At 47.8% G+C, this 25013-nt stretch overlaps 2 protein-coding genes across 3 annotated transcripts in view; both read left to right on the forward strand.

The window, feature by feature from the left end:
- Window positions 1–15237, forward strand: part of DHRS3 (dehydrogenase/reductase 3) — a 78785-nt gene extending 63548 nt beyond the window's left edge. The window contains exons 3-6 of one of the 2 annotated variants that reach the window (XM_069610907.1): window positions 3982–4101; window positions 11448–11686; window positions 12151–12276; window positions 13572–14258. In XM_069610907.1, coding sequence (XP_069467008.1) covers window positions 3982–4101; window positions 11448–11686; window positions 12151–12276; window positions 13572–13656 — 570 coding nt within the window. In that variant the 3' untranslated portion in view covers window positions 13657–14258. Of the gene's footprint in view, window positions 1–3981; window positions 4102–11447; window positions 11687–12150; window positions 12277–13571 lie in introns of both variants that reach the window. The other variant, XM_069610906.1, reaches the window with a different exon arrangement.
- On the forward strand, window positions 14380–16570 carry LOC138472963 (histone H2B 1.2-like). The gene is made up of 2 exons (XM_069611387.1): window positions 14380–14577; window positions 16010–16570. The coding sequence occupies exons 1-2, from the start codon at window positions 14380–14382 to the stop codon at window positions 16442–16444; spliced, it is 633 nt and encodes a 210-aa protein (XP_069467488.1). The 3' UTR covers window positions 16445–16570.
- Window positions 16571–25013: the final 8443 nt, after the last annotated feature.

Genomic DNA, 25013 nt, shown 5'->3' on the forward strand with positions numbered 1-25013 from the left:
ACACCATCTGGCGCTGCATCCTTCTCTCCCTCCTTGCTGGCATTTTTTGTTTCTGTGATTACCTGGCCATCATCCAGTCCTGGATGGCGACTGCCTACCACAAACTAAACCCATCCAAGACTGAATTTGTCCTAATCGGTCCGCCCGCTAAAAAACAACTTGTACAACAATGGCTCAATAATATGTGCCTAGAAGTATTTGATGCACAACTCTCAAACTCAGCAAAATCCTTAGGCTTCACCATTGACAGCTATCTGTCCTTCCAGAAACACATAGCCAAGAAGGCCCAAATATCATGTCTCAGAATCTCTCTTCGCTGTGAAAAATCAACCCCTTCGTCCTACCACAGGACTTCCAGACCGTAGTCCACCTTGTAGGCTTCACCTTTCCACTCAGGGATTTCCTCTCTCTTACTCTGGCACCCCGGCCACCTTTGGCGGTGGGTCCGTATTTGTCACAGTCAATTTGCAGCATTAATTTCACCTGGCCCGACCATGCAATATAATTAATTGCAGTAACATGTGACCGAATCTTGTGATGAAGTCTGTATACACTGACAACTGTGCCTGACAACTCAAGTTTTCTCATTGTTCATTCATTGTAGTGCCAAGAGGCTCTCCCTGCCCTATCATCGCTTTTCGTCCTGATGAGGCTGGTCTCACTACCTGCTAGGGGACCCTTATAGCCGAAACTCGAGTTGCCGATAACAAACACAGACTACCCTCCATCTGTATCTGTGTTATGAAGGAAATGATTGTTGACATTTATTGCACTCCACGTTTCAACGTCTTGGTGCTCACCATGGTGTGCACTCTGAAGAGTTAATTAAGCCATGTCTAGTGATTTAAAAGAGACATCGTATCTTGGGTTTCAGGACCTATTGTAAAATTGAATTGGCTATCGGCCACATGCACTGTGTATTATGTTTTGTGCATTGCTGTTATGCTATGTGTATGGTATGGATAACTAGTGTGTGTGGGAGAGGAATGAATGAGATAGTCTTCTACTTACTTTTTAATGTTTGCAATGTCTGTCGGAGCAACAGACATAGTTTGATGACGAACTTGTATGATATGACTCAATAAATGGTTGTTTTACCTTTAATTAGGCGTATCATGAACCTGGGTTCAACTTAAATGCGTTAGGGTATGCTCAGTGTTTGGGCTGTACCCTTTAAGCCAAGTAAAAAATGGCAGGTGATAGTAAGAAAATATGCCCAGACTGGCTGCTGCTGCACAAACCGCCCCCCCCCACGCCACTGTGCACCCATTCAGCATTCATACACTCCATCTTTCAAATGCGCACACTCATTCACACGTGCACTTACAGACACAAACCCTTGCATGCACACACATATGCAATCGTGCATACACACATACATAAATGTTTTTCTCTCCTGCAGCCCCAGTCCAGACTCAAAATACCTGCTAGGAAGACCCTCTAGTTCCTGTGCAGCACGCAACGAGAACCTGGAAAAGGTAGAGCTTTCTGCGTCCTGCACATGTGCAGTGAAGCCGGACTGCCTTCATTGTGACCCCTACACAAATTCAGCCCTGCAGTACCGCAGCCTGCATGCATCAGTGTATCCATGCAAGACTGGTGAAGCCAAATGCCCCCAGCCTTGTCTGGCACATTGGGCATGTATGCTGGAATACTAGTACTGGGAAAGCCAGACAGGGAGCAGCACATCGTCAGCAGCAGCAAGCAGCTGGGGACATGCTGAGTGTTCCACTGGTCTGGCTTCGCCCACCCATGATGAGTGATAGGTCCGTTCCCGCCCCTGTTAGCGCCTCTATTGCTGGTCCCGTGTTTCTTTTCCTGAACATGCAATGGCCCCAACATTGACATTAATCGGATTATTTAATGCATAATTCAGCATGTCCTATTCTTTATTTGGCAAAGTTGTTATATGAGCAAGGTTCCCTGGTTGTAATTTGTGTTAAAGTGTTGCTTATAACGCGCCACATATGCTAGTATCTACTCCTGACAAAAATATGAGAGTTGACAGAAAAGCCAGGACTTAATGGCTTTGCGAAACTGAAGAAAGTTACCAGTTGCATGGATGTGCTGTGCGAGCGAAGTCCACAATCTTGGCGCAGCCACCAAGAATCTGCGATCACTTCTATAGATGAACTGAGATGCAGGGATCACCACGCAGATTTTATCGTTAGAACATAAAGAACTGATTGGTTCATAGACCTGGATTTGTTTTTTAAGGTAAAGTGTAGTCAATCCATGCAGACATCTGAACATTAGGCAGAGTATTTTAAAGGTAATCTGGCCTCGTACGGCTTTTTCAAGAGAGGAGAAATGATAGCTGCTTTTAATTGTGGGACTAGCCGACAGCTGCAATGACACATTCTCAATAAAAGAGGATTGAGCTTAGGCTTACTAGTTTTTTAATTTTTTTATTGACCTTTTAGACTTTCCTCTCTAGCTTGATATTTATTTATTTATTTTTAAATTAAGCAGGGGCTTTTTTGATGATATGGTTATCTATTTTGGGAACTTCTGGCTCCTCAAATCACTTGCAGGAGAACAAAGACAGAAAAAGGCTTTCTGCATTTTTTCTCCAACCTCTGCCACTCCACCAGTGTGTGAAGGTTTACCATTGGTGTGTCACATGTCCTCGGATTCACAGCGAGCATTACAACACCATGCCACCAGAGCCAAATACCAGGAAAATGCTGACTCTTTTGGTAACAGTAGAGACTGTCATTATTGTGCAGACTTCCAGGGTGCTTCCTTGGCCAACCCACATGTGGGTCTATCGTCTGGGGCGCAGTCGTCACAGGCATCATTGGGGTGCGGCACATAAGGAGAATGAAGGACCCAACTCATAGGCTCAGAAGTGGTAAGGTTCTTGTCAGTGGATTCTCTAGAATGAAGTGTTAAGCTTCTTTTACCAAGCACATAGGGAGGTCCCAATCGTTTTATTAATGTTTGTAATGTGCCTGTATCCCAGTTGAAACCCTTCAGTTATAAATCCATGCAATAATTATGAGAGTAGGTACATTTGCATTACCCTCTTGAAATCATCTTTACCACATTCAATTGTTGGATCGCTTTATTTGCTGCAAAACTGGTCAATGAACCTCAACTGCATATTGAAAGTCTTCGGCCATGTGACTTAAGCCAGAAAAGCTACCGGTGGAAGCCATGACCATCTTCAAAAGGTCAATGACTGTTGCACAAAGTCTATCTTGGCCTGGCGCTAAATGTTATCAGAGAGCTTCTGGGTTTAAGAACTCACTGACCCAAGGAGATGATCTGGCTGGTCTCAGACACCTCTTTCCTTGTGAGATATAGGGGTGTAAGATTGCAACTAGAGTTTTGGATGCTAGGAATGAGCTAGAAAGAATATTACATCTCTCATGTTCTCTTTAGGAAATGCTTAAAAGTGTTTTGACTAATGGAAATGGTGGCTATACTGTATTCTGCTGACTTCTCTGGCTTGGTTATTTGTTGTATACCGAATCGAACTCTCTACTATGAAATCAAGGCGGTATGCTGCTCTGAGTACACAAATAATGAATCTAATACATACCTGTGGTTGTATTATACGACACTGCACCCAAGGTGTTGCTTGCTCTGTATCCCTTTTCCTAAAGATCATACTTTTTCCATTGAGGAAACTCTTACGGAAAAGTTGTTTCATTTTTAATTCACATAGAATTACTGACTTGCCAAAAGGAAATGCATTGAAGCCGTTTACAAGCAACTCTTACTTAGATGATACGATTAGGTAGCTATCCAAGTATATTCTAGAGCTTAAAAAGACTCTATGGTATGTCTGAAACAAATGAGACTTGGCTCGCAGTGTACGGTACACTGGAAAAGGATGCACACCAGGGTGTCCCTGGGAAGGGAATTATTTCCAATGGAAGAGGCTATGAAGGAACCGCAGATGGGAAGCTTCTAATGCAGTGAAACGCATTCAACTAATCTGTTTTAACCAGTCCTTAATGCTCTCGTTCACAGGTTGGTGATGTCACCATACTGGTAAACAATGCAGCAGTGGTTCATGGGAAGAGCCTGATGGACAGCGACGATGACGCACTACTTAAATCCCAACATATAAACACCCTTGGGCAATTCTGGGTAAGTCAACGTTATTTAGTTACAATGTCTGATTTCAATGAACCCCAGTGCTTAAATATCATTCTGGTGACACACAATTCCTTTATCAACATACACATTAATTCACGATTCAGGCACAATTTACACATTTATTCAAATTCCCAAAAATGTAATTTAAAAATGATATGTTAAAAGTGCGAGCTCCACTTTGCGGAACTTTAACAAGGCCAAATACCATGTTGTGTGGGATGCTGCCAACTGAGAAGAGCATGCTAGTTTTCCGCTGCTGGAGATATCTGCCTGGAGATATGGAAATTGGTATTTCTCCTCCAGTAAGGCATATCAAGCAAAAAGGTGATTGTAAACCCCGAAGAGAGGGGTGCAACACCCCATGGAACGGGTTGTATGGGCTTGTTTGCTCCCAGAAAAGGGACTCTAGCATTTGTAGCTAAAAATACTGCATGATCATCTATCATTTTCGATGAACGCTGTATCCAGGCAAGGAAATATTGGGAAATATGAAGCTTTCTTTCCTTATTTAATTGGTCACATGCAAGCCTGAGATGCCTATTTCGTGCATTCTATTGATCCTTTGTGTCCTTGGCGTCTTCCATCACTATTACATTAAGTGGCTGTGGGTATTACCTTAAAAGTCTGTCTTTGTGCCATACAGTAATCCATTGGTCAACCGTCAGTTTGAAAGTGTTAAACGTGAGATTTTGCAAAATGGCTATACTCCTTGATCAGTTCACCATAAAAGGTCAAGTTCCCTACCTTATTTATTGGATTAAACGAGGCCTCTTTTTATGTCGACTAATTGGGTGCAAGCCCTGCATGGACAAGCTGGATTGTTGGTATTATAATGTTGTTGCCTCATTGCGTTCTATATAGTGAGGAGCGTTTCGCCGTCTTCCTGGTGGGTGCCCCAAGTCTCCACCCTTCACTTTCCATTTTCATGGTGCCACCACAGCGATATAGGGCAGAAACCCAGGTAGGGCTTGCCCCTTCTCAGACGGCATAAAAGAGGGCCCAGTCGGTGGAACGTTTCTTGACACAAAGGAAGGTCATAGTTGATGTAAAACTAGAGATTATGTTGGTCCCACTCCCCATGGGCCTTCATAGAAGCAGAAAATGGTAAATTCAATGGGATTGGTGGTCCTTTCCTGCTGTCACTTAATTTGTATAATGACCAGGTACTGGATATCGGAAGAGCACAATACGTGAAAGCTCAACCTCTCCAAAAGCTTTCCTGATTATATGAACAATCAGATATGATATTTGGAAATAGTCCATCATCCTCTTTCAGCTTACTATGAGGACTGCTATTATGAGGACCGCTATTCGTTTTGGTCTCTGCAACTGTAACCATGCACAGCGCTCTCAAGTTGTCAATTTTCTAGTATTATTCACATTTTTGTGTTGGGTCTATGCTATTAATTTCAGCATTGAAAATATTGATTGGTCATAATTGCTCATTAGCACCCTGTTGTGAGTGCATGCCCATTGAGGTGTTAGAGAACTGGGCCACGGCACATGCCCACATTCTCTCACTCAACTCAGCCGAAAAACCACCTCTCGCCCAGCAATCCGCACAGGCTTCACCTCACTGCAACAACAAAAAGCAACACATATACTGCATCAACAGCACACAAGGTCTCGCCCCGATCCGACACTTACACCAAAGCTCAGCGAACGGTGAAAAGCGAACTGAAGCCACCAACAGCAGACCACTCTTCTCACTCTTATTCTCCCTCTTCAAGCAACTAACCTACCATCCGCCCCCCACCCTCTTGTTACAGATCCGCCAGAGTGCCTGGAGCCCAACTCTGTTGGTGACGGTGCGCTATATAAATGCCTTTAACATTAACATAATCGGTGCACATATTTGTATGTGCGAATGTTGAATTTCATAAATCACATTTCAGTATGTTTTGGCAATTATATCAGAAAAAAAATGCAGGAGGGTTACATTTAACAACGTATACTACACTATTATTTATTTATTACATTTGTTACACGCCCAGACCCTTGGGTATCACGGCAAGGTCACAGACAGTTGGTTAAAATAAAATTCAGTGGGGATCATTTACAGTCAGAAAAGTCAAAGCAAGGTATTTACATACAATGAGAGCTAGAGGCGACAGAGTATTTACAGGTGCAGAGGTAGTGGCATTATTCGTATTGGTTGAATAGCCACGTTTTGAGTGACTTTTTGAAGCCCAGGAGGGATTCCTCTTTTTTAATGCTGAGTGGGAGGGAGTTCCAGTGCTTTGGAGCTAGGCATTGGAAGCTGCTTCCTCCCGTTTTAGATTTAGACGCTAACAATGATTTTGCAAACGAATGGGCGGGGCTAGGCTTATAGTGAAAACATGTTTTCACATATTGCAGACAACCAAGTTCAGCAATAGCTCACCACAGATTCACACTGATCAGCAACAGTGCCAGAGCAAAGGCCCTATACCTGATTGATTTTACGATTAATTGTACCGCTCTGTAATTGTGGTCAGTAAAATCAAATATACCCCAATTTTCCTGTTCTATAAACCACATTTGGGTGCATATAGCTCTCCCTCCCCCCCCACTGACTATTTCCTGGTCGCCACAGTGTTTTTATAAGGCTGTAGCAAGCTCGATTGGATGTTCCGCCAGTATTTCGTTGCATCCTCAAACGCCTCCTGCGGGCCAGTGATCATCTCCTCTTTCTCACCGTCATTATGAAGACCAGTATCAGAGCCCTTTTTGGCTCTTGGCAACGGTTGTTTCTTCCTATTTATCTAGCCCTTCCCAGGCCCTTGGCAATGTAAATAAAAGATTGAGTGTCAATCTCAGTATCGCACTCTCCTTACAATCTCTCACCCTTTCGTCACCTCTCCAGCTCTCCTTCTGAACTCCCACACCACCTGGCTCCTTCTGCGTCCTTTCATACAGTCATAACAACCCTCGGTCATTCAGTGAAGTTTGGGGTTGGCGGTATTGTGACCTAGTCAGCCCCAGGTAATTTGATAAAGAGTCTGACCGCCTCCCAAGTTGTTTACATTTCTACCTTCATCATGCCCATGTGCTATGGTTCTCCCTGATAGCTGCGTTTGTTAATTTCACAATTGCATGTAGCCCCAAGGGCATTAAGGCAACTGACGCCATTTTGAAGTCAGGCATCCCCGTTAGGGCAACCATGCAGTTTCCTTTTCTGATCTCCCCATCATTGCTTTGCCTGCACCACACGCAAGACACCTGATCCTCCTCCTGTATCTTTGGTCTAGTGAGCAAACTCAGTGAAGTGTGAGCAGGTTCGGGAGGTTCTTGCCCACTCCACGGTAAGTCGGCAAGCAGCTCTTGCCAGCTTGCAAGCCTCATACACTCTTCCATAAAAATTGCAATCATTGTAATGGTATTCAGACACCCCCACATTGCCTGCCCCTCCAGCTCTCTCTAGTGGCCCCCTCAACCTGACCTCCACTTGTAATCTGTCAACCCTACTGTAACCCCTTTACACATTACGCTGGGGAGGGTAGAGAGGCTCTGGGGTTTCCCCATGTACCTCCACCAGCGTCGCATCACGGATCCGGTGGCTTCCCCTTACTCCAAAAGCCCCCAGTTTCCCCTCAGCCTCCCCATCAGAGCTTACTTTCTCACAGAAGGACGACTGGTGCTGTGGAATGTTTGGTGAGACAAAGATGGATGCGGCTTTTCCAGAATTAACAAGCAAATCATTGGTCTCTATCTGCCACATGGAAATCCCAAGAGTTCCTCAATAATGAATACCCCAAGTTAATCCGATATGTGCCTCTAGAACGCTAGCAACAACAAATGGGGAGGGAAGAAGTGGTGTTTAAAAAAAATGGCATACCCTGTGGAAATGCATCACTCCGTGCCCAGCTGCACTCGAAATACATTCGGACAGTGGCAACTTAACACTACCCTTGCGTTTACTACCATCGGCAGCGGCCATTAATTATGTGTGGCGGGTGCCACGGCGTGCTTTGCAACGGGCCGCAGCAGACAGGCGACCTAACGACGCCACTCTCTGCAGTGTGTCACCCCTCTGCATTCTACGCCCATTACATAATGACGGAAGGCGGCCCATGTTGAAAGCGTTAGCTGACGAGTAATATAGCTTATGAAATTGCATATGCTGCTTGCGGTCAGTGTTTTTTCCACTGCACAGTTAAGTGAAGAAACATATGGCGACGACCCCCTCCCAAGCAGCAACGCACTGACCTAAACTTGGCTTTGAAACCATACATGAGAGTGTGCTGTAACTCAGGTTTCAGGCCTGGCTAAACCCACACAGGCGGAATTTGGTGTTTGTGCTGCGCACTCTCACCCTGGCGTTTCCTTATACTAGCACCCCATTATCAAGCAGTTATGCTGTCTATAGACATGCTCTGTCGGGGCAGGGTGCACTTGGGGACATTTTTCTATCTAATGCAAAATAACATCCCGATTCTTATTCTTGTGGTTTGGGTTTTTCTCGTTCGTTTCGATGGTTTAAAAATTACAACCTAGTTGAGGGCCGTGAGCAGACCTTTCATATAGAAGAGCAAAGACGGACGGCCTGAAAGTTAGCCCCTCTTGACACATTTTTATGGTCAATTAAGTGTGTAGGCGTCAGGCCCTCAACAAAATGGGCTCCGCTAAATTGCGGAAAAAGTTGAAATGAAACTGAAAACAAGTTACCGACTTTTTCGCGAGTAGGTTGCTGTGCAAGAGGCAGGATTACGCTATTCAGTGCCATGGGTTTAGGGCTGAACCCCCTCCCCCACCACCCTTTTCCCAGGCAGATAAAGAGATGCGTGACATTGAGAGTCTGCAGCAAGGGAAATAGATGTGAGCATGGGTGCTGCAGGAAAAATGAGATGATATTTTATTCATATCGCGCTCATACACAAGTGTTTCAGAGCGCGACCAGGCAAAGGGAAGGGAACAAAAGCAGCGATCTTTCTAGGCCCAGAGACATTAAGAACGCGCAAATGCATGGAAAAGGGAGAAGGGGGAAAGTGCATGGAAGGGGGGAGAAGTGGAAAGTGCGGAAACAGGCGAGAACAGAATAAATAATAAGTAAAATAAATAAATAAGGCGAAATAAGGGGGGAGGCAGGGTGTCTCAGGAGAGATGGCTGGTTGATAATGCGAAGCAGAAGCAGGCGTAGACCGTGGGCAGCAGGGCAAGAAAGGAGGGAGTGGTGGTGGATTGGCGGGAGAGCGGATGCTCTGCAGGTGGGTAATGCGACTGGATGGAGGCACGTGGCTGCTGAGAGCTGATGCAAGGATAGCTAGGAGGAAAGCGGCAGGCAGGGAGACTTTAGCAGAGATGAAGTGAAGCAGGTGGTGGCAAAAGGGAGGCATTACGGGCAGCAAGAAGTGGTTGGCTGCTTGGTTTTTGCAGCCTGCAGAAGGAGAGGGGGGGGGGGATAGGGACTGAAGCCGATTTCCAGTAATGGCGCTTCTATTGCTTGCAGCCAATGCCAGTGGTGCTTTACATGATGAGGGGGTTGTTTGGAGCGCTGTGAATGGCGGCGGTGCCCTACATGCTGTGGGCATTTCTGGGTTACTGGCAACTGCGGTGGTGCCTTACATGCTGGAGGTTATCTGGATTACTGGCATGGTAATACGAGTTGTCTATGCTTTGGCCGCTACGTGAATTCCAGGCATTCCATGGGCGCTTCCACTGCAGTGGCCATTGTGACTTATTATTAACATAGCGATGGTGCCTCATGTGTGGGGAGGGGGCGCTGTGTGGATTATTCACATTGCAATGGTATGTTGCGTACGTGGACTGCTAGCATGCTCCTCATGTGTCACATGCCTGGTGTTATGGGCACTCTTGGCACTGTGATGCTTTGCACCTTGGGCACTATCTGCAACCTGATTGGTAATGCCACTTCCTTTGTGCTAGGGCAGGAAATATGAACACAAGCATGCTCTGACAACAAGGGATAATCATGGTAGGCATGGAACAACTCCTCTTCATGAATACACTTATTTTGTTAGCTGCCGCATTCTACAATTGCACCAATTCATTCATACATTCCATACAAAACAGTCAAAGAACAATTTTGCAACATCCATTCAAGCGCATTCAGGTTTTAATAGCAATACATGAAAAGCACAAGAGATGAGTACATCTCTCAAAAACGTGGATTGGTTTAACAAATAAAATACCGTAGAGAGATAGCAAACATTTGTATTATGCAGTTGTAAAACCGTAGAGTGAGAATGTATACAAACATATATGTATTCAACACCTGAATAAATAATACATAGCAAATTCATGCAACTATCATAGTCCATGACATTTAGCCTTCTATCTACAAGTATAAAAACAGGAAGACATATATTTCTTGACAAAGCAGTACTTATGATGGCTAACTTGTTTCCTATACAAAGAAATATTTATCCAAGTTACATTTTACAAAGCCTAAACCAGTTTTAGTAGTGCAAAAGATACTGATTGCAACACATGATCAACACAAACTACCAAACCCAAGAGTGATTCAAAACAGTGTTTTTTTTTTTAAACGGCATGTTTCTGTCCTAAAAATCTTTTTCACGGACACTCGAAAATGTCATTTTTTGGGAAGTTGCTGTCTAAATGTTCATTTTGTTGAAAAAATAATTACATTTTCTGATGAACATTTGTGTATGTCATTCATTTTCTGGCTACTGTTGTATTGTATTTCTCTATCGATGGAATAAACAAATCCGAAAAATAAAGGGTTGCCACTGAATGTGTCCCTGAAGAATGCTCATGAAATGATTTTTAGGACAGAAACATGTCAGGGTTTTTAAAACACTTTTTGTTTACTTCGTTTGGCTAAATATTTCTGTGTATAGGAAAAGAGCAACCCTTTGCGTGAAAATCTGTCTTCCTGATTTTATATTTGAATCTAGAAGGCTACATTTTGTGGACTATGAACATTGTATGACTTTCATGTATCAGTTCGTTTTCAAGATTTTGAGTAAATATACTTTTGGAACACCGTGGTGAACTCCCTGAGGCCTTTGGAATTATGGGATGCCATGATTGGAAGTCTTTAATTTGTAAAGCTCTTTGAAAAGGAAGTCCATTTCACCCCGCCACCCGTTGCCTAAATTCTTCTTTATGGAAAAGACTCAAAATAATTAACAATTTGGTATCAAAAGCATGTCTTATTTTCATTTGGCTAAAACAATGCTAGCATAACAGAAGTTCTTGATATTCACTAACAATACTTTGCAGTCTTGATATAGGAGTAGTGATAGTTGGAGTTAAGAAATGGCTAATTGATAATTGGCTGCTTGAAAACACTGTAACCAGGCCATTTTGTTTATCGTGCCTAAATAAGATGTTCTTGACAGCTTATCTATGGTTGTTCTTCTTCCCCTCAGACCACAAAAGCCTTCCTGCCTCGGATGCTGGAACTGCAAAATGGCCACATTGTGTGTTTGAACTCTGTTCTTGCATTGTCTGCGATTCCTGGTGCCATTGACTACTGCACCTCAAAGGCTTCCTCCTTCGCCTTCATGGAGAGCCTTACATTAGGCCTGTTGGACTGCCCAGGTGTCCACGCCACCACAGTCTTGCCATTCCACACTAGTACAGAGATGTTTCAAGGCATGAAAGTCAGGTGAGTGTGAACTGAAGTCCGTGGTCTAATAATTTTTCAGTAGACAGACCCCCCAGATATTGGGTGTTGTTGTCACATTGTAGATGTGCAGTTCTTCTATGCCATCTTGGGCAGCGTGGTGGGGATCTCAGCTTACAGAGAGAGTAGGCGACATGAAGTAGCTCGAGAGTAGAGACTTGCCACATTGGCCTATTGGTTTTCTCTCCTGGCTTTCTAAGCCAACCATTCAAATTGAGGATGAAATCAGAGGCATGGGCGGGAGGAACTGACTTTCACCGGAACAGTGCTGGAAATCATCAGTCTCTGAACAAGAAACCGGTGGAAAAAGTAGGTTCTGTAATTGATGGGAGTGTTAGGATTTCCCTCTTGGAGTGGCAAGAATATGCCTTAAAATGGAGACTTGATTTAAACAATAATGTCTTTAATCTACTGGTTTTGCTGAAGATATGGTATTTAATTTTCAGGTTTCCCAGCCTTTTCCCGCCCCTAAAGCCAGAGACGGTGGCCCGGAAGACCGTGGAAGCAGTAAAATTAAACCAGGCCCTGCTGCTTCTTCCCTGGACAATGCATGCACTTGTTATCTTAAAAAGGTAATTATTTCCAAAATACCCAGAGGACTACGCAGAGCTTCTATCTGAGGGTGGCTTCATAAAGTTATAGAGAAGCATTTCTAATCCACTGGGTAGACATATATTGTACTCGTCTCCAGATGTGCTTTTCACTTCTCCAGTCTGGGTCTCGAGTGTCAACAGTGACTCCCAGCCTTTTGATCATTGTTCTTGGAATGTTTGGTCTAAGGTGGATGGATGGATGCTCAGTTTGGTTAGTTGGGCGAGCAGGGAAGCGGATGGCTTTGAGAAACAGTAGTTCCATTTTTAAAGTACTTTCAGGAAATGCGTGGCCAATCTATGATTCCATGATGCATGAGCTGTTTTTCAGGGCCTTTTGTTGGATTTGCTTATAGGTCACACAAAAGTAAAATGATGACTCATGAGCTTAGGAGCGGGAAAGATAACGGAGCTCTGTAAATGTCTTTAGGAGGTGGCCTGGGTGTATGTTGTTGAGAAGGGTCATCAACTGTACACAACAATCCCTTACAGATATCACAGAAAAGGGCCAAATTCAGGGAAACCTTGCAGCAATTATCCAACCCTTCTCTTTCTTGATGACTGAGCTTTCAACAGCATCAACTATTTTAGAACCTCTTATGAACATCGTGCAGTTATTGTTGCCGCCAGACCTCATGGGGTCCTTGCAAGTGACAAACAATGGGTGTATTCTCTAAAACCTAGAGACGCTTGCAGGTGCACATTTTCAGGAGGGATATAGTAACTGAAACATTAGGGCCTAAATTCTATCTACTTTGGCCTAGAAGAGGGGACATTTCGCCAAGAGCAAAATATGTATATAAGTGCAACGATGCATTGCTGCATTATATATGGGCAATCTCTGCTCCAGTATTGTTGCCAGGGCAAAATTGCACTGTATGATACTAAGTGTATATGACACACGCTCTTAAGTGGATGCATTGCTTTGCTGTAACAAACTAAACGGTTTCAATAAAGAAAATTCTGAGTGTGAATGGAGAAATAGTGGTGTGTAGCTCCATAAACAATGCACAAAGCCTCAATGCTCTGTTTAGAAAATGGCTGCTGAACTGTAAAATATAAATTGGGTTTAACGAAAGGAAGAAAATAACCTGGAGCAAATCAGCATGGTTGTTTTTGGGGCTTCCCCAATTTTTTGTGGATGATAGGATGTTGCGGAAGTTCCTCTAGCCACTTCCCTAAAGAGCCCGTGCTGTTCCGCTCGGTGTGCAAACACACACAAGTGACTAAAGCAGATCAAGAGGTGCATTCCCGTCTTTCTTCTCTTTTCTTTGCAGCATCCTGCCCGAGGCCGCGCTTGAAGAGATCCACAGGTTTTCGGGAAGCTACACCTGCATGAACACTTTCAAAGGCCGGACATAAATCTGCAAGCTGAACCTCTCGTTTGTGAAGATAAGAGTTAACTTTTGGGGAGTCAGACGGACAGCTCACCAGCTGCCAGGATGTTCCGGTCAAGGGACTAGCAGTCTGCGGCAAATGGTTCCTCAAGGTCTTGTCCATGGCACTGAGTACGGTTTGTGTGGCCGCAACAGCAGCAGATGTCAGTACTTGGAAGGAGGACAAGTAACCGCTTTGTACAGTTTTACTTTGAATTTATAGGATTCTATTGTTAAATCTGCTCTCTTAGCATGTAGGTTTAACCAATCTTTCAATAATGTCTAATGACTCTTTGGCAAGGGTTTTTACATTCTATTTTCTTAACACTGTATCACAAAGCTTGACATACACTTGAACATCTACCAGTTGCTATAATGATGGGGAACTAAAGAATGACTTTTAAGACTTGCTGGCCAGGTTACAAATCTCAGAAATACCCCCATTGATTGACACTGCTCTGCTGGGTCCAGTGTCTAAGCTGTGCCATTGCTTTCAACAGCATTCAGCTGTTCAAGACAACTGATTTCTTTTTTACAAACAGGCTATGGACTGGTTCTAGAAGCAGAAGGCCTTCATGGGTCCCATGAAGCAAGAACTGATCAGTGAACTATGAGCAGAGGGCTGACTAGTGTCCCACACGGCAGGGGCTTGGTGCCGTACCACAAGACTAGAGTTCCACACAGCGAGGACAATCTAGTGTTGTGCAAGATGAAGAACAGCAAGTATTCCACAAGCCAAGGGCCGGCTGTTGAGTTGCAAACAAGAGACCTGCTTTTGTACCAGATCGCAGCAGAACTGTTAATGTATGTCAATGTACCTCAAGGCAAAGGCCGGGCAGTGCCCCTGAAGGTGTGGACCTGCCAGTGTATCACAAACCTGTACAACAAGAAGTTCTACTGGTGTACCGTAAGGTGAGGACCTGCTACCGTGCAGCAAGAAGACCTAATGTAACACATGTCGAGGACCTACAACGACACCAAGTACGTAAGGAACACGCAAGCCCAGAATACACTGCAGTATGATTCTTTACACTTCTTCTTGGAGATGCCTTTACCACGTGACAAAGGAGCAATGATGTTATAATTGTAGCGTTAAAACTGAGCTAAACATTTAACTCTTGATTTCAACAGTTTTTATTTGCTCAGGGTCCATTCATTCCTAGAGGATCGTGTGGACGTTACAATGGATGCACTTCCTGGAAGGTGCCAGCAAATTGGAAAGCCTCTAGTCAGAACTCCTTGTGACGTGATAACTGCTTTATCCAATCCAGCACGAGTAGTGCAAAGGACTAATGGCCAGCAGCAAACTCACAACGGCAATGAATGTGACTTGAAAAAGCCAGTCACATGGCACTCATTGTAAGGCTTCTTGTATTGCGCCGAGAGATTCCTCAATTCTTGCTGCGTTGGACCACATTAGCCCAGATGTGTCAGATAGCTAGTAAGCTTTCTCAAGGGACTCCTGGAACTCGTTATTCATTGTAATTTGTTAATGGCCTATTATTTTCCCAGGACAGGCCCTTGCAAAACAGTTTTTTTAAATAAAGGTGACACAATTTGAACTCTTGGCTTATGGACTGGCACGCGTTATGTTCTATAACATGGTTTCACAAATCGCACAAATAGCTGTTTGTAATTGTTCCTAGCAATCACACATATTGTTATTTATTTATTTAGCATTTATAAAGCACGCCTAACCCGTAGGTATCTGGGCGCTGGAAATACAGGGTAAGAAACATTTACAAGGTTACCACAGGCAACATGCGATATGGTCATTAAATGTATAGGTGTGTCTTTACAAAGTTTACACTATATACAGGTTAATATGCAATTTGCAGTGTACAAAAATGAGGGTTCTCAGAAGTTCGTTCAAGGTACAGTTCATCAGGGTAGGTGTATAGTATACAGTGTCATCCGCACAGGTGAAAGTACTACTGACTCGCCGTGAGGAGCCATGATTTGAGTTTTCTGCAGAATGAGGAGTGGGATGGATCAGATCTGATGACAAGGGGGGGAAGAGTGTTCCTGGTTTTTGCAGCTACAACGGGGAAACTGCGGCCCCCGGCTTTAGTTCTTTTGAATTTGGGCACAGTGAGAAGGTGAGCTGTCGTGGCACGTGCATGCTTTGTGGATTGTGTTGGGGTGATCGTGTTGGTGAGATATTTGGGTGCAGTGTTGGTTAGGCATTTGTGGGTGATCTCCAGCATTTTGGATCTAATTCTGACCTGGAGCGGCAGCCATCATGGTTTGCGTCTTATATCTGAGATATGGTCTCTTCTGGGAATGTTTAAGGCCGCTCTGAGGGCATTGTTTTGTGTGACTAAGTTTTTTTATGCTAGTGGTTGAGGTACCCGCCAGTAGAACATTTCTCCCGCTCCTCACAGCGTGAAAGTCAGCCGCAGACCGTGCCTGAGCCAGCCAAGTCCGCCCCAGCGCCCAAGAAAACGCTCTCCAAGTCACCCAAGAAGGACGGGATGAAGCGCAAGAGGAGCAGAAAGGAAAGCTATGCCATTTACATCTACAAGTTGATGAAGCAGGTGCACCCTGACACCGGCATCTCTTCCAAGGCCATGGGCATCATAAACTCTTTTGTCAATTACATCTTTGAGCGCATCTCCGGGGAAGCCTCCCGCCTGGCTCACTACAACAAGTGCAGGACCATTACCTCCAGGGAGATCCAGACCGCAGAGCGACTCCTGCTGCCAGACAAGCTGGCCAAGCACACTGTGTCCGAGGGCACCAAGGCCGTCACCAAGTACACCAGCGCCAAGTGAGGCCACAGTTTAAGTAATGGACATTTTGCATCTAAATCTCACATTTTATTTAGTGCTTTATTTCAGATTGCGACCACTACCAAGCACTGTAACTACATGTCATTATACAACTGAATAGGGCACCGTTACATTTGCTGATTTGAAGTGTCCGGGGCACTTGCAAGTTTCCTTTAAATCAAGGCCATGTTATCTCTTAATAATAATGTCCCTTTTTATATAGTGCTGTATGCCAGATTCCTACCACTTGTGTGCCTTGTAACATGTATTATTATTGCACAACTAATTGGCACACAGTTTATGAACATGGAATGGTATGTCCTCCCCTTGAGATTCAAACATGTGGAGTTAGGTTGTGAACAGATCTACGAAGCAAGCATTTTACTTGCTGAGCCATCGTAATAAACGTGTAGCAGCAGCAAACTCTTCTCCCTTTCTGCAAACAAGAACGTGGCGCATATTGCATGGGTTTCTGCACCTAATGCCATTAGTTAATATTGCATTAGTTTGCTACCTAGAGAGCAATCAAAGGACCAATATGCCAATGCTTGATGTTTAAAAGGCGGGCTCAAATTATTTTTCTCTCTTATTTCACAAGAAGTCCAAACAGTGCAAAATCAGTTTGCTCTTAGGACACTTTAATTTCACTGGCAAGGCATGTTTTAACCTTACATTTCCTTTCTTCTCTTAAGAATATCGTGGAGAATCAAGTATTGATAAGAGAACCCTGTAGATTATCAGACATGTGATTATGTTCCCGCTAGAAAGACATATACAAGGCCGATTGCAAGTTAAGCATAGCATGAGGTGCAGGTAATAAGGCACATGTTATCCGCTCTTTTGTAATTATACAAGTTTAGTGCCTGTCGCAACAACTAGATTAAAAATATAAACTTACTTCTCATTGGCAATGGCTTTGCATGTGTAAATAATGTTTCAACGACCCGCATTCTTTCTAAAGGCAGAAATGGTTACCATGGTAATTCCTGGATGTTCTTATGTTATTTTGTGCTCAGATACCTGAATAGGCAGTGCATTACAAACAATCCAAAATGGCAGGGATATTTTACCTCATCGCCCACTTGTGCCATTTCACGAAAGTGATAGGAGTTGTGAAAAGTCCCTTAGTCACTGAACAAGCAACTACAGCAAGAGAAGTCCCCCTTTGAAATGGCAGATTGCGGTTTATCGTCATCAAGAAATGTGATCCAAGCGGCACGTTACAGCCAAATGTTCACCCTGTGTGTTTGACGTTCCATTCTGAAAAGGAGTTGACAAAATAATCCAATCCTTCAGGGTCTGCCAGTGCATTTCTTTCTCTGCACCTTTGGAGATGTATCTGCCCAACAGCTAACTGTGTGCCCTGTAGCACCAAAGGAGGCCCAGCAAAGTAGTTCCTATTTGGTACCTTGTGTTGCTGCAGAAACAAATCTCCTCATTAATCCTGTGCCATGAGAACTATCTATGGTTTTAAATACGTTCCAGGAGAACGAATGCTCATCACTGTTCCTTTGCCAGCAAGAATCCATTCGCTGGTGATGTTCAAGAACATACAATGGCACTGGGATAACTGTCCTGCCGACCCTATCCTTCGCCCTAGCTTGCCCTTTCTTTCTCTACGGCAGTCCCTGCTCTGGACTCGAGTAGAAAGCTCACAAGTTAAGAGCTTGCCACTGGAACAATGCCAGCCTCTACTTAGCAAATTTGAATCCCCCTGCCCCCTCAACCCTTCATCCTCCCAAGGTTGATAAATTGAGGACCATTGAATTTGGTTATGGTATTAATGTTACTAGGATTTATGCTTTCTATGGCTTTCATTTCCTGGGTCTCCATGCACCCTGCCGGATCTCAGAGAGAGGAGGGCGGGTTAGGATAATGGGGAGAGAGGGAACATGCTGGATAGCTTTGCTGCTCTGTGGATGGGTGCATTTTGCAAGTACAATCTGTGGGGTTTTCTCTAGGTGGTCTGTGTTGGTATTAGCCAAAAAGACAAAATATAATTAACTGAATGGGAGATTTGGTTGAATTCCGGGCGTACGAAATTTTCGAACAGCCGAAAATTTTGAACAATATCCCATTCGGTGCCGTTATAGTAAACAAGGGGAGCGGGTGCTGCAGGGGTGTCCCCCGCACCCTTGTTCACTATAATGTCTGCTGGGGTTGTGGGGGTGTCCCCCGGACCCGTTCACATAAAGTGAAACAAAGAAAATGACCCTGCAGTGCCGGTTCCTGATCACAGAAGTGAATGGGAACAGGCGTCGCAGGGACACGGCGAGTCGGCAGCACACAGCGGAGTGTGCCACCGATGGGTAAGGAAGGGTGTGGGTTGGATAGGGTTATCCAAATGGCAGCAGGAGGAAAAAACAAATGTTATTTTTGAACAAATAACATTTGGTTCTTTCTTCCTGGGTAATTTCGGATACGAACAAATGACAGTAATCCGTCTGTGTCGAGGGCATAAAGGCATTTGTGTCCAGTTTGAAGCCTGGCTGCATGGGGTGGTGATATGTAAATTGGGTGTAGAGGTGCAGTGTTCCGATGTTTGTATCTATAGGGAGGGAATTAAAATTGCGGTGTGTGAATGGCATGGTTAATCTGCGTATAGAGTGTTTTGGCATGAAGAAGAGGATGTTCATATTAGAGCACACCCTATTCATACCGCGGGCAAACAATTTGTCTGGGATGCTAATGCGCAAAATACAGTGGGCCAACAATGAAACCAGAAAAATTATTAAAGTCAGGAAAACAATTCATTCAATGGGTCAACAGTGAAGTGAGTCCAAGTGCGCATGTGCAAATAGCAAAATATGCAAAAGTGCAAGTGAATGTTCTCATAACACTTGTCTTAGCAGCGTTCTCCAGCATGGGGTCTGGCATGGATTCACATGCTCATGAATATTCCCCGTCGTCAGGCTGGGAATCCTCGGTAAAGAAAAAACCAGTATCAGTTTCGTTTCTGATCTGTCTTTCGTAGTAATAACCAATCACTGGTCTCTGCGTCATACTGACCACAGCCAATGACTGCCCTCTACCTAAGCCCCGCCTCTGGCAGCCATCTTCAGATTTTTACCGCACGTTCATGTGTTGGGATCCTCGTGCTATTGCTCTCGAGCGTTAGTGCTATTTTTTCGCGCTTTTTACAAAAAACTTCGATTCTTTCGGTCAAAAGAGCCTCAAGCTCCACCGATTCTACATCCGATCAACGGGGACCCGTGTCGGATTCATCTGTGCCCCTCAAGGGTGAAGATTTCGTCGAGCTACACTTCGGAGGACTCCAAAAGCTTCTCAGGCCCGGTCTCGGAGATGGCCCAGGAGAAGGGAAGCTCGACGCCCGGAAAGCTGTTCAGGGTCTGCCCTGGATGCCAGCTGCAGAACGTCTTCAAGGAGGACGAACACTCTTTCTGCCTTTACTGCCTTCATGAGGACAAGACGCACGTGGAGAAGGACTGTGCGTTTTGCGGCAACATGTCGGAACGGACCATGAAGGACCGCCATCAACGTCTCGCCAACTGGCTGGAGGGTAAGAGCCCGTCTGGCGAGAAGAAGAAGAAATCCGAGCGGTCTTCTAAGACCTTTGAGGGCGCCCCGGCGACGGGGGCCCAACATAAGGCCAAGCACCGCGAGTCCGCTGGCACCGGGAGCGCCGAACGGTCGGGCTCTACGGGCGCCAGGCAGGGCGCACCCTCCCCGGCACCATCAACCACGAGCCAACGCTCTGGGTCGGGTAAGAGGAAGGCCGAGCACCCGGCGAAGCTCCTGGAGAGGCCCCGGTCGAGCTCTAAGGCAGAGGAGGAGCGTGGCAGTGCCCCCTCCCTCAAGGATAAGGCGGTGAGCGCACCTAAGGTGGTGAAGGCCTTGATCCATCCGACCAAGCCCTCTATCGAAACGGTCGCGGCGGCCCTGGCTCAGCCTGTGGTGGCTGCACCAGTGGTGGCGACCTCAGGGCCCAGAATCTCCCTGCCTCCTCGGAGGGAGTCTTCCTTTGTGCCCATCGATAGGACCCCCGTGAAACCCCCCGTGGGGAAGAAGAAGGGGGGGCAGGGCGTCGTCGTAGAGTCGGCCTCAACCTCAGAAGAGGAGCTGATCGAGGTCTTAAGCCACGGCCTAGGCGTGGAAGAAGGCCAGCCCGTCGGAATGGACCCCGACGCAGGTGACGACGACGACATCGTCGAGGATACCGACGGGGCCCCTGCTCGCCCGTCGGATTCCCCTCTGCCAGCGCCGCAAGACAACTCGGCGGCCATTTTGTTGGCCATACAGTCCTTATGCTCCGAGATAAGGACGAGGCTACCGTTACCGACGGAGGAACCTCTCCCGTCGGGGGATCCAGAACCGGGACCTTCTGGTGTTCCCCCTACCAAGAAAAGAAGGATCCATCCACCACCTCCTTTTCAACCGTCGCGCCCCTTCCAGCCCTCCTCCCCGTCCACCCGAGGGGATGATACGGGGACTGACACGGCAGCGACGGGTACGGACGACGAGGCATACGACGAGGATTTTCCGTCGTCGCCTCCCACCAGGGCCTCTCCGCCCGACGAGATCGGATCTTTCCACTCCATGATCTCCAGGGCTTCCGAGCTTTTCCAACTCTGCCCTGAGGAGAAGAAAAAGGAAGGCTTCCTTTATCAGCGGCGCGAGGCCAAGAGGAAGACGGTCCTCGCAGTGCCTCTGTTGGACGACATTTGGGATGAGGGCCTTTCCCTCCTCAAGAACCCTTCCACGACGCCAGCTAGAAGAGACCGGTACGAGAAAAAGTACCGGGTCCCGGACACGGCCCCCCTATGCCTCCGGGCGCAGCCTACCCCGGACTCCGTCGTCTTTGCGGCAGCCAGGAAGAAAGCGGGGGGGGGTGCGGCCTCCACATCGACTTCCCCGCCGGACGGCGAGGGAAAGAAATTGGATACTATGGGGCGTAGAGTCATCTCGTCGGCAGCGACGACGATTAAAGCGGCCAACGCCTTGGCTATCGTGGCCCGCTACGACAGGGAGCTCTGGTACAAGATGGCTCCCCTGCTGGATTTTCTGCCGGACGACAAGAGGGCGGAGGCCCTTGAGATCCTGCAGGAAGGTGAGGTGGCCTCGGACCACGCCATCACCGTGGCGACGGACATCGCCGACACTGGGTTCCGCCAGCTGGGCAACGGCGTTTGCCTTCGACGTCGTGGATGGCTCAAAGCTACGGACTTCCGGCAGGACGTCCAGACCAGAGTCCTGGACATGCCCTTCGACGGGAACAACCTGTTTGGGAAGACAGTGGACGATTCCCTTCAGGCCATCAAGGCGGATACGGAGACGGCCCGGGCCCTTGGAGTCCTGCAACGACGGACGCCCTTTCGGAGCGGCGGAGGCAAGGGCGCCTCCAAAGGTTCCGGCGGCGGTTTCGCTTCCTACCGTCAAGCGGCCCGCTCGTCGTCGCAAGAGGCCTACAGAGGACGAGGCAGGTCTAGCGGACCCCGCCGTCGTCGCCAAGGAGGTCAGGGCGGCAAGGCCGCGTCCAAGCAGGATTGAACCGGCCGTGGGGTCGGGCCCCCACCGAAGCACCCCGGTGGGAGGCCGGCTGGCGGGCTTCGTCAGCGTGTGGGAGTCCATCTCCACCGACCGTTGGGTGCTGGACGCCCTGGCCCGGGGCCACGCGCTCGAGTTTCAAAGAAGGTGCCCGCGCGTCCCCCCCGTGGCCAGGAAAGAACTTCACGTCCCTCAACTTCTCCTGGAGGTAAAGGCGATGCTCAGAAAGGGCGCCATCGAACTCGTCCCAAAGAGGCTTCGGGGCTCCGGAGTCTACTCGAGATACTTCCTCGTGAAGAAGAAGACGGGAGGATGGCGCCCCATCCTAGACCTGCGACGTCTGAACAAGTTCATCAAGACGCAGAAGTTCCGGATGGTCACCCTCCAGCACGTCCTGGGTCAGCTGGAGGAAGGAGACTTCCTATCGTCGTTGGATTTGGAGGATGCCTACTTCCACATCCCCATCCTAAAGGGGCACCGCAAATTCCTCAGATTCGTGGTCCAAGGGCGTCATTACCAGTTCAAAGCCCTTCCCTTCGGACTACGGTCGGCACCCAGGGTATTCACCAAGTGCCTTGCACCGGTGGCGGCGCAGCTGCGCCGCGAGGGGATTCACGTCTACCCCTACCTGGACGACTGGCTCATCCGCGCCAAGACGAGGGAGCTCGCCGTGGTCCACACGGCAAGGACCGTCCAACTCCTCACGGACCTGGGATTCTCCGTGAACTACGCCAAATCCCACCTGGTGCCCGCGCAAGTCGCACTGTTTCTGGGAGCGAGGCTCGACACAGTGTCCCTTCTGGCCTCCCCGTCGGAGGAGAGGACCAGGACCATCTTGGGCAAGGTGCAACGGATGTTGGTGGCCGACGCGGCCAAAGTGAGGTCCATCAAGTCCCTCCTCGGGATGATGTCTTCCTGCATCTACCTCATTCCCATGTGCAGGCTCCGGATGCGCCCGTTGCAAGAATTCCTGGATGCGCGCTGGATCCAGACGACGGGCAGCTTCGAGGAAAGGATCAAGCTCGACGAGAGTTTCCGACGAGCGATACGGTGGTGGGGCACCCGCGCGCATCTGACGGCGGGCATGGACTTGCAGACCCCAGCCCACCAGGAGACTGTGACCACGGATGCCTCCCTGGAAGGGTGGGGAGCGCACACCGAAAATCTGCACGCAAGGGGACTCTGGCTCCCGACGGAGAAGTCCCTACATATCAACGTCCTGGAGCTCCGTGCAGTGTTTTGGGCCCTCAGGTCCTTCCTTCCGTCCCTCAAGGGCAAGGTGGTGAGGATCTTCACCGACAACACCACCACCATGTTTTACATCAGGAAACAGGGCGGAACCAGGTCCCCGGCGCTGTCCAAGGAGGCGCAGGACCTGTGGCATTGGGCCGTCGCCTAAGGGATTTTTCTGGTGCCGTTTCATCTGGCAGGGATAAAAAACACCATCGCCGACTCACTCAGCAGGGAGCTGCGCTCGTGCCACGAGTGGGAGCTACGGCAGGATCTGGTGGATCGCCTCTTCCGACGGTGGGGCACACCCCAGATCGACCTGTTCGCGACGGCGACGAACACCAAGTGCTGGAGGTTCGCCAGCAGGTTTCCCCAGACGAGGAGCATGGGCGATGCTTTCTCGTTCCCCTGGGAGGGCCTGTTCCTCTACGCGTTCCCTCCCTTGCCTCTGCTAATCCGGCTCATCAACCAGCTCAAGAGGTCACGGTGCAGGATGATCCTCATCGCACCTGCGTGGCCGAGGCAGATATGGTTCCCGGACCTTCTGGACTTGTCAGCGTCCCCGCCGATCAAGCTGCCGGCGGACGCGGATCTACTCTCCAGGGAAGGAGGCGCCATCCTCCACCACGACCCGAAGTCGCTGAACTTGCAGGCCTGGCTCCTGCAGCGCTAGAGTTTGGAGGATACGACATACCGGCCGATTGCAGAGAGGTTCTTGCAAAGGCCAGGGCGTCCTCGACTCTTAAATGCTACGGACACAAGTGGAAGAGGTTCTCTGTCTGGTGCCACGCACAGAAGATTAACCCTCTACGGATTACGGCTCCCCAAGTACTGCCGTACCTGCTGACGCTGGCCAAAGCTGGTCTGGCACACGCGTCCATCAAGATTCATCTTGCTGCGATCTCCCGATACACCAGAACCACGGGCCGGACGTCCTTGTGGTCTCATCGTCTGGTGAAAGAGTTCATGAAGGGACTGTTCAGATCGTTCCCGCCGGTGAAGGCTCCGGCCCCGGCGTGGGAGCTCAACGTGGTGCTGACCAAGCTCATGGGACCTCCGTTCGAGCCTCTGCACTCGGCCCCGTTGAAGTTTCTATCGTGGAAAACAGCTTTTCTTGTGGCCATCACCTCCGCACGACGAGTGGGAGAGATCCAGGCCCTTTCCTGCAAGGCCCCGTACTTGACTTTCCACGACACGAGGGTAGTGCTCAGGACGCACCCCTCCTTCATGCCCAAGGTACCGTCGGACTTCCATCTCAACGAACCCTTGGTGTTACCTGTGTTTTTCCCGTCGCCTTCGTCGCCGGCTGAGAGGACTTTGCACTCGCTGGATGTAGCTAGAGCGCTGAAGTTCTACGTGGACCGCACAAAGGGTTTTCGGAAGACGTCACAACTCTTTGTGAACTTTGGACCTGTCAATCAGGGGAAGGCTCTCTCGAAGGCTTCCATCTCCAGATGGCTCTCCGGCTGTATCATGTGCTGTCACCGGTTGGCAAACCGACCGCTGCCTGGCCGTCCGAGAGCCCATTCCACCAGAGCGATCGCAGCTACCACGGCGTTCCTATCTGGTGTGCCCCTGCTGGACATATGCAGGGCTGCTACGTGGAGGTCGACGCACACCTTCACGAAATTCTACTGCGTCGACCGGGATTCCAGGGAGGAGTCCAGGGTCGGCCAAGCAGTGCTGCGCAACCTGTTCGCCTGAGGTGAGCCTGGTGAGGAGGTAAGATGCTTAATGTTGAGTTTATGTGATGCTTAATGTTGAGCCTTTGCCACCTCCCGTGGTTGTGCATGTGTGTACTGCTATGTATTCTTTATTCATGAGCATGTGAATCCAT

The sequence above is a fragment of the Ambystoma mexicanum genome, chromosome 8 (genome assembly GCF_040938575.1).
Source record: "Ambystoma mexicanum isolate Mex_15411 chromosome 8, UKY_AmexF1_1, whole genome shotgun sequence".
NCBI classification, from domain to species: Eukaryota; Metazoa; Chordata; class Amphibia; order Caudata; family Ambystomatidae; genus Ambystoma; species Ambystoma mexicanum.

Bases quoted from the DNA above. Each gene is read 5' to 3' on its own strand.
- LOC138472963 (XM_069611387.1), top strand. From the start codon at position 14,380: ATGAAGAACAGCAAGTATTCCACAAGCCAAGGGCCGGCTGTTGAGTTG. The intron at 14,578-16,009 runs GTAAGGTGAGGA...TTTTTATGCTAG, and splicing joins AGAAGTTCTACTGGTGTACC to TGGTTGAGGTACCCGCCAGT.